Here is a 9,469-nt window from a genome sequence, read left to right as displayed (position 1 = left end):
ACACTGCCAATAGGCGCTCTCTCTCTCTCTCTCTCTCTCTCTCTCTCTCTCTCTCTCTCTCTCTCTCTCTCTCTCTCTTCAATTCAAATGAGCTTTACTGGCACGACTTGTACAGTATTTCCAAAGCATTGGCCATTACATGAAAAATGAAGAAAAGAATGGTTATATAATACATAAACAAAATGTGTGAATAAATCAATAAAAAGAAAATACAAGAATACATTTTTATAAATCAGCTACTTTTGTTTGATATACTTTAGTATATATGAATTTTCTTTTCTTTTTATATTAATTAATCAATTAATATATATTAATTAACATAAGTAATATATAGGCTATGATATTAAGTATATATATATACATCTTTAATATAGGGGTATATATATATATATATATATATATATATATATATATATATATATATATATATAAAAATACATTTATTTTGCCTTTCTTTTCTGCACACCCCCCCCCCCCCTCTTTTGTTTTGCCACCAAATTTCAAATATATCTTTATTTCTTTTATTTCATAATTATTTTTGTTAGATTTTTTTTTGTATTCTTACTTTTGTCTATATTCTTTAATAATTTCTTTATATTTGTACTTTTATATCATGTTTTTGTTTGTTTTGATTCTACTTTTTGTGGCAATTTTTTTCTCCATATATTCTTTTTTACATTGCAGTTCATGGCTTCTGTAGTGTTACATCTAATATTGTTCATACTATGCATTTGAATTAAATATATTTATTAATTACATTTTCCTTTTTATGGCAATATATACACACACACACACACACACACACACACACACACACACACACACACACACACACACACACACACACACACACACACACACACACACACACACACACACACACATATATGTGTGTGTGTATGTGTATATATATTGCCATAAAAAGGAAAATATAATTAATAAATATATTTAATTCAAATGCATATGATGCTAAATACAGTATATATATATGTGTGTGTGTATATATATAGTTGCTGCTGTTAATTCTAGCAAAAAAAATGTAGAGCTACATCAAACACAGAGCTCCAGCTCTGTCACACACACACACGCACGCACGCACGCACGCACGCACGCACACACACACACACACAAATATATTGATGAATTACATTTTCCTGTTTATGGCTATATATATATATATATGTGTGTGTGTGTGTGTGTGTGTGTATATATATATATACGTTTTTTTTTGGTAATTTTAGCAAAACATGTAGAGCTACATCAGAGAAACACAGAACTCCAGCTCTATCACTAAATGTCACGGAGAGTGCTGCTGATATTTTGGGTCTTTTGCTCTGAATGGGACTAAGTCAATTTAGTCAAAGTTCAGTTATTGATTAAACAGAGAACTCACTCTAGATTTGAATAAAGCAGCACAAACATTTCTGATAACCTCTAATTGATTAGACTGTAGTTTGCTTTGGGTTTTTTGATTGAAAAAGAGACAATCACAAGACATTTTTAGCAACTCATGAGATTGCTGTAATAACAGGTGTTTAGTATTAATGTCATGTCAAATGCACAAGAGCAGATTTGAGCACAAACATACATAAACGTAATAATCATTTGATCTTTGTCCTCTTTGATGAAAACTTTTGACATTTTTTATAGCAGTTTTTACTTTACCCGTTTGTTGACCTGCTGATTATTATCAGTGTTATCAATGAGGCTAATCAATAAGCACTGTCAATCATCATGGGGGTTTAAAGATGAAGATTGTAACTTGAAGCCAGTTTTGGTCAGTTGTAGTTTCTATTTTCTGGTGGCTTCTCTGATATACGATAAGACTTTATTACCAATAACAAATGCAATTAATACATTAATACTGTGACAATGTATACAACATAATTGTGAAATGAAAAAACAAATTTGGCATTAAGCTGTTTGATGTCAAGCAGATGCAGTGTTATTTTGGTAAAAATATAATCTGCTGCCACCTGCTGATCAATGATGCTAAATACAGTTTTACACTTTATTTAAACCACTGTTACTACAGTGCAACAGTGCCAAAAGAAAGTTATTATTATTTTGCATTCTTTAGCATTACTCCAAATTATTCTATATCTTTAGCATTACTCCAAACTTGATTTCAGAAATTGCCTTGTTTAAAGTTTACCAATTTATAAAACATTTATTTACATGTTACAGCCTCTTTCTCAGCTTTAGCAGAGGCCCGTCACAAAGGGATTTAATAGCACATCTGTTTGCAGTCCATGTGATCTGAGTACATTTTGGAGAGCTTGGTTAATCAGGCCAATAAGATATTATTAACTGAATCTCTTCCTTTTTATTGTACAAATGTGACATTTCAAAGTATTTACAATATATATACTGTATATTTTTTTACTTTTTAAAAAACATATAGACACTGGTTTATGGGTTTACAGTGGGACTGTGAATATTTGGGTAAACAGAGAATCGACTTGATTCACGATCCATAGGTTTTCGATTCAAGAACAATTTTTTTCTAATTCAGAACGATTCAATTTGAAATGATTCACAATAAAATTTGAAATGATTCGATTAACTATTCAATTCTGCGTTTTTTAAAAGTGCATTCACAGGATTATTTAAATGTTTCCCCTAATGTACTAGTCTGGGTGCGAATTAGCCTACACATATCGGCCTTCGTGTGGGGCCAAAAAAACTAAAAACTTTTGTCCATTTTTACATGTTATTTCTTAATGACTCTTGTTTTAATCATTTACACAAGGCAAAATGTAAAAAAGGCTTTGAAAGTATTGTTAGTTCATGTTAACTATTGTGTAGGAACTTATTACAGTGTTCCAGGTATATAAACATGCACTGCTTCCATTATTATTTTTTATTATTAGAAATTTTTTTTTTTTAATGTAGTCTCTCATTCACTGCTAGAACTTGACACAACTATGACGACTTCTGCTTCTGAGAAACCCGTAAATGTGAAAGGGTCTATTGTGAGAGAGCTGTCATCTGATCATGTGATAGTCCCTGTCCCAAATGACACACTTCATGCGCACTTGTGTCTTGTGGACTGACAGCTGCAAACGTGTGTCCATTAAGTCCACAAGACCGTAGGGTGTCCCATTTGTTATAGGTTTCAGAAGGGTGCTTGCTTGAGCCCCCCTTGCAGGATTTGTAATCGATGCATCAAGAAAACGCGTGAATCCTTACACCCCTAGTTCACAGAGATTATCGTCCCCATTTTGATGGCATTTAAATAGCCATCAAAATTTCAAAGCGGTTATGATGTAACAAAGTCTCGTTTACTGAAATCATGTGACTTTGGCAGTTTGATTTGAGCCCCGAATCACTGGTTCAAAACGTTTCACAAAGGTTTCAAATTGTGTTTAGAAAGCGTCAGTCACCATCGCCTGCCATCTCATTTGCTCTAGTCTGTGACAGCTATCAGAATCGAGGTGAAGCTGATAACTGGTGAATATGCAAATTAGCCCTGCCTCCTTTTCACTAATTTAATGTTTTAAAAATAAACCCAGAAACAAATGCAAAGGTGATCATTACATTTGATCGTCATATTTTGTTTAATATTTCATAATATAATATATATATATTTCCTTCAACTAATCAGATTTTCTATATTGTTTAAAGTTCCTCACACCAGGTCAAATCTTATACAGATAAAAACACGAGTTATATATTCAGTACAGTGTGTCTGATTGTAGAATGTGAAGATCTGCTGTATTCAGTGCATCATGAAGTAGGAGAGCAGAGAACAGCAGAGGAACAGGAAGCTCTGGGTGACACTCTGAGCCCCGTTACACAGGTTCTTCTCACAACATGTGACGTTCCCAATGCCAAGACTACTAACTGTTGTTGCGGCGTCACAAAATGATTTAGAGATACAGCCTTTTACAACCTCTGTCTGATTTGCCACAGTCACTGATGAAAAAAAAAAAAGTGGATTCATGAATGAAAGCTGAGGTGTCTAAGCGGGTTATTGGTATATGAAAACTGTATCAAATGCATAAGATTAAAAAAGATTTTTTTTTTAAATCACTTCATCCTTCTCACTTGTTGATGTACCGCAGCGGTCTTGAATCCCTGAACAGTTCAATACTTTTGAGCAGTTCTTCTGTTCATCACAATAGTAACATTTGTTTCCATTCGGGGCATTAGAGGGATCTACAGGAAGAAGAAGAAAAAGTTTTATTTACCTTGTTCTGGTCTAATTGTGCACACAACATACTGTAGGTGCTCACTGTTCCAATGAAAAGTTGTGTCCTCATAAACTGGAATAACTGGCTTCTATGTTTTGATGTCTTTGGCCCCAGAGTTGGTTTGGTGTGCTTCATGTCAGCGGTCTCAGAGGTCTGGTTGCTTGGCACGAGTGTTCAGATGGCAGCGTTCACTATGAAGGTAATATGATGTCAAAAAGAATCGCATGCGCAGGGTAAGATTTGTGAAAGTTTACATAAGATTTCAAGCGTAAATTAATTTTGCATGCGCAAGAGAAGATTTTGTAAAGGTGTAAATCGCCTTTCAAGTGTAAGAAAAAAATATTTGCAGCATTTTACTGTTATTCGTAAGTGTAATGCATGTATTGTGAAACTGCAGCTTCATGCTAACGCAAAATAAATAGGATCTGTATTCTTCTGACTTCCATTTTTCCAGACTTTACAGTTTCACAATACATGCATTACACTTACGAATAACAGTAAATGCTGCAAAAAAAAGTCTTACACTTGAAAGGCGATTTACACCTTTACAAAATCTTCTCTCGCGCATGCAAATTTAATTTACACTTGCAAACTTATGTAAACTTTCACAATTCTTACCCTGCGCATGCGATTCTTTATGACATCTAGGGCAGTGGCGGTTCTAGACCACAGTAACTGGGGGGGCCAGGCAGGGGCCACTTGTGCTTTTAGGGGGCACACCTTTAACATTCATCTTAACCTATTTTCAGTATTATTTCAAGTCATTTTTCACCATGTCATGCATGACTGCAATCTCTAGAAAAAGCTAATAAATTATATTAGCTAAGCTAATAAAACAATTTCAGTTCAAATGAATGTTTCATTATGTTTAATTGTAGTGTGATATAATGATCAATAATAACAAATGTTTAGCATCTAAGCACATCTAGGCACTTTTTTACACCTGGGGTGGGCGATATGGCAATAATATCATATCACAATTTGTTTTATTTTTCAGGAAAATCACGATTTTATCACGATTCTTTTTTCATGTTGGTTTTACTATTTTGCATGTGACTGAGCATTACAGCCAAACTAATGTCCCTATTTTAAAAGCAAAGCCTTCTAGGAAACAAAATATAGGTAACAAAATATAAAATAAAAAAGAATGGCAGACATTTAGGCCAAAGTGGCGAAAATAAAAATCTTTGTCACTATTTTCTTTGTTATTAAAAATTAAGAACAGAGATACATATTACACATACACAACTTAATATACAAATGAAATAAACAGTGCTTTATTTTTTCAGCTATATGTGTATTTAACAGTAGAATTGAAGAAAGTAATTAAATGAACAAATATGAAAATAAAACACAACAGACTTAAAGTTCTCAGTCAAGAGCAGTGAATGATTTCCTCTGTGTGTTTTGTTGTTTTATTAACATTAAAGGGATAATTCTCCCCCCAAAAAGTCATAATTTACTCTCTTAAGTTGTTTTAAACCTGAATAAGTTTCTTTCTTTTGTTGAAAATAAACGTTATTTGAAAGAATGTGAGTAACCAAACAGTTGATGTACCCCTGTGACTTCCATAGTATATTTTTTTCCTACTATGTATGGAAGTCAATGGGGACCAGCAACTGTTTGGTTTTGGGTGAACTATCTCTTTAAGGACAAGCGGCAGCATGTTTATTATTAGGGCTACTGTCTCTTTAAGAACTGCACGCGACGCGTCTAATATACACGCATATGACAAGCAGATTTTAATTAATTTTCTCTGTTTGCTTTCACTTTAGACATAACCAACTTTGTTTATGTAAACATTGTCTGTATTTGACAGTATTAGCGCAATATAAGACTCAAAAGATAACTTAGTCCAGTAACAGGCTTTTAGTGCATGTGCGCGTCGAGTGTACGCGCTCAGTAAAGCGCATATTTGAACAGCGCATCAGCAGCGAATGACATGTTTAACCGGCAAGGCTTTAATAAAGCACATGCAAATAATGAACTTTTGTGAACTGCAGTGTCCCGTTCCTCTGCGTTAACATTTGATGTGAATATACGTCGTGCTGCAGTGTAGCCTATAGATGAAGGCGCCGCAACTGATAAAATGCGCAGTTGTTTGGTGTGATTTTACAATTCCAAATTTAGGGGGGCCAGAGGGGGGGCCAAGCTTGGTGACACGGGGGCACTGGCCCCCCCGGCCACATATTGTATTGCAGTCTTTGCGAGACCTTGTTTGTAGGCTATGTCACGTCTGCCAAATAGTTACAGACAACAACAAAAAATGAAACTCCCCAGCCTGCTTCTCCAAATCCACTCGTACTTTTGGGGAAGACATTATAATCGGCTACCAAAGTAAATTGAGCATAGAACATTTTCAATTAACAAAAAAATATAATACTACAAAACGTGCTAATATACTTCAACTAGCCTAAGTGAAAAACAAAATGCTGTTCTTTTTCTATTTAACAAAATGCATATTTGCAGTAAAACATTCCCCTTTTCAAAGCTACACTTTTTTTTTTTTTTTAATTGTATACATTGTGTACCTGTTTGGCTTGATATTTTATATTCATTTCATTTATTTTTGTTCTCCGGCGGGTAATTTGCAGAAGGTGCAATCCTTTTTTTGTAATGTTGTATTAAGAAGACAAAACTAAGGCCAAATGGCCTTTACTATTTAAGTTTGTATTCATAGGTTTACATGTTATACATGTTTTACAGTATAAAGTTGACTTAACTGTATTGTTATATAATTGTTGGCACTGGCACTTATAAACACTAAATGGGTAAAAATTACAATAAATAGGCTTAGTTTTGGAGCCAAATGTTGGAGTTGGAATAAATACCTCTGGGTTTTTTTGGGGAGAAATAAAAGCCAAATGCTTGATCATTTTACAGCTACATCATTTTCGTTATGCATTATTTGTTTTGGTTGTTTAAAAACACACACATTTTTTTTATCCGATTACTCGATCGATTAAGTGCTAGATTAATCGATTACAAAAAGAATCGATAGCTGCAGCCCTAATGACATCATATTACCTTCATAGTTCACACTTATTCAAATGAACCGCACTACTAGAGCAATTGCACCAGGGTTTGTTTTAACTGAACCAAACCTGACAAGTGTGAACAAACCCAAATTCCCTTCCGGCTGACGTCACAGTCCCCAATAGAAAGTCCCATGACAAATATTTCTTGGTTAATGTTTTATGACTGTAAACTTTTGACTATAAGTACAATACCTGGAGCATCTTGAACATTACACAGGTCTGTGTTACAGCAGGAAGTAGATAACTTTAAACTGCCAATGTTGACGGACCCAGTTAAACAGGCACTTGCTGGCAAACACAGTTTACTTGTCACTGGAGAAGTATCAATTGGCCCTGCAAAGACAAACTTTGTAATATAATATGACCATTAAATCATTCTTTTTCTCATTTGAATTTTTTTTTAAATTTAAATATTATATTATGGAATAATGATTTGAGGGAAAGATAAATTAATTTCAGTATATTATATGGAATATTTTATGCATGCAGTTGTAAATTCTGTCCAGAAAAGTAGTAGCCGTTCTGTGACGACTGACAAGTTCAACATATATTTACATTTTGCAGCACCAATAAATTACAGAAAATTATATAATCTGTTTGAAACATTTGTTTACTTTATACATTTTTGTGTATTGCTTTATTGTATTTAAATGTTCAGTTCTTTTTGTTATAAGAAATACAATAATTAAACCTCCTATATTATGACTATGACAACACTTTTTTGTAACTTATTTCAATATCATGATAATACCGTATACTGTGATAAAAGCTTCAGCAATTATCGCAACATGAAAATTTTATACTGTCACATGCCTAAATCCATACTGGACTCACCAGCAGCTGTCATACTGAGGCAGTTGGCATTTAAACTGGGGCATGTCTTCAGCAGTTCACAAGCGCCCGCCGCACACACAAAACAGCTGAGAGAGTGTCCTTTAGTAGAGAGAGAGAGAGAGAGAGAGAGAGAGAGAGAGAGAGACCAATGATCTGTATTTGTATTCAATAATATTAAAAACACACATAATTTGTCTCTGTACCTGCAGTGAACAGCATGAATAGAAGAAAAACTGAGATTTGCAGATCCATCTTTGATCAGGAGGAGAATGAAATAACTTACCTGTTTCAGCACCCATTTTATAGTTCCTCAAAAGAGGAGGATCTTCATGAGAAAATGAAAGTTTAACACAAAGACAATTAAGTAAAAACAGTAGATTTGAAATTATTTACTTGCAATATTACTACCCAATTCTGGTTCTCCATGTACATACTATTTACTAGTATAGTAATTACAATAAGTGGGTAATAGGTACTAACCCTGAACCTATACCTCTAGACTAACCCTAACCCATACCTTGTATTACCTAGTTACTTTAGTTAAAGTGCACATACCAGGGTCCGAAATGAACTTTTTGGCTCACCTGCCATGGGGACTGGTAGATGAATAATTCCACCAGCCAAGCATATTTTTTACGGCCAAAATAATAAACAGCCTTTTTTTTTTTTTTTTGTCACATATACATTCATTTCAGTACATTTATTTGAGATAATAAGGTATTATGATGAATACAAAAATAAAAAATTGTCCAGAGCAAAATTTGAAATGTAGCCTATAATAAAAAATAAAAAATCGATATATTGATCAAAATGAGAGAAATGTATGAAATATTACTATCATCGGGGTGAAATAAAAACATTTTTTTGTCAGTTTTGTTACCTGACTCATGTGGAAGGGAAGGCAGAACGTACTCGGTTACTTACAACCTCGGTTCCCTGAGAGATAACGGAACGAGTATTGCGTTGCAAATGCTATGGGAAAACTCCTTTTCTCGAGAAAAGAATGGCCATGGTGTTAAGATGAGCCTGGCCAGCAGCTTAATATGCACGATCCGCGAGTGCTGCAGACGTTCTGCACGGTGCGCGGCCTTTGCTCTCCTTTGCTCTCCAACTGCCAGCAGCAGTGGTAGGACACAAATGGGCGGCGACCGCTTCTTCCAGTGGCGGGAGCTTCACATATCATTTTTCCTCAGCGCCGTGCCGCCGTCAACAGATGAGAGCGTGAAGAGGCAGAAGAGCGCGTTTCATATTTTGGTATGAACATTCACCCGCCATGTGGCGGATAGCCTTTTGAGATTTAACCGCATTTGGCGCCCAAGGGCGTTAATTTCGGACCCTGGCTGGCACATACTGTAAAATAAAGTGCAACCCATAATATCTTTTGTGTTCTGCAGATGAAAG

General features: G+C 34.7%; 1 protein-coding gene across 2 annotated transcripts; it reads right to left on the bottom strand.

Annotated features, from left to right (window-relative positions):
- Positions 1-1,497: 1,497 nt before the first annotated feature.
- On the bottom strand, positions 1,498-8,346 carry LOC309476902 (uncharacterized protein). 2 transcript variants are annotated; one of them, XM_082140061.1, is made up of 6 exons: positions 8,272-8,342; positions 8,069-8,167; positions 7,427-7,567; positions 4,051-4,161; positions 2,908-3,918; positions 1,498-2,085 (listed from the first exon to the last, which is right to left on the bottom strand). In XM_082140061.1, the coding sequence occupies exons 1-5, from the start codon at positions 8,318-8,320 to the stop codon at positions 3,722-3,724; spliced, it is 597 nt and encodes a 198-aa protein (XP_081996187.1). In that variant the 5' UTR covers positions 8,321-8,342; the 3' UTR covers positions 1,498-2,085; positions 2,908-3,721. The 2 variants fall into 2 exon arrangements, 1 of the variants encoding a protein (XP_081996187.1); XR_014198407.1 differs by lacking the exon at positions 1,498-2,085 and having other exon boundaries at positions 3,523-3,901; positions 4,037-4,161; positions 8,272-8,346.
- Positions 8,347-9,469: the final 1,123 nt, after the last annotated feature.

The sequence above is a fragment of the Leuciscus leuciscus genome (genome assembly GCF_965113295.1).
Source record: "Leuciscus leuciscus genome assembly, chromosome: 16".
Classification (NCBI taxonomy): Eukaryota; Metazoa; Chordata; class Actinopteri; order Cypriniformes; family Leuciscidae; genus Leuciscus; species Leuciscus leuciscus.
Note: the sequence above shows the minus strand (reverse complement) of the source record. Positions and strands in the feature narration are given on the sequence as shown.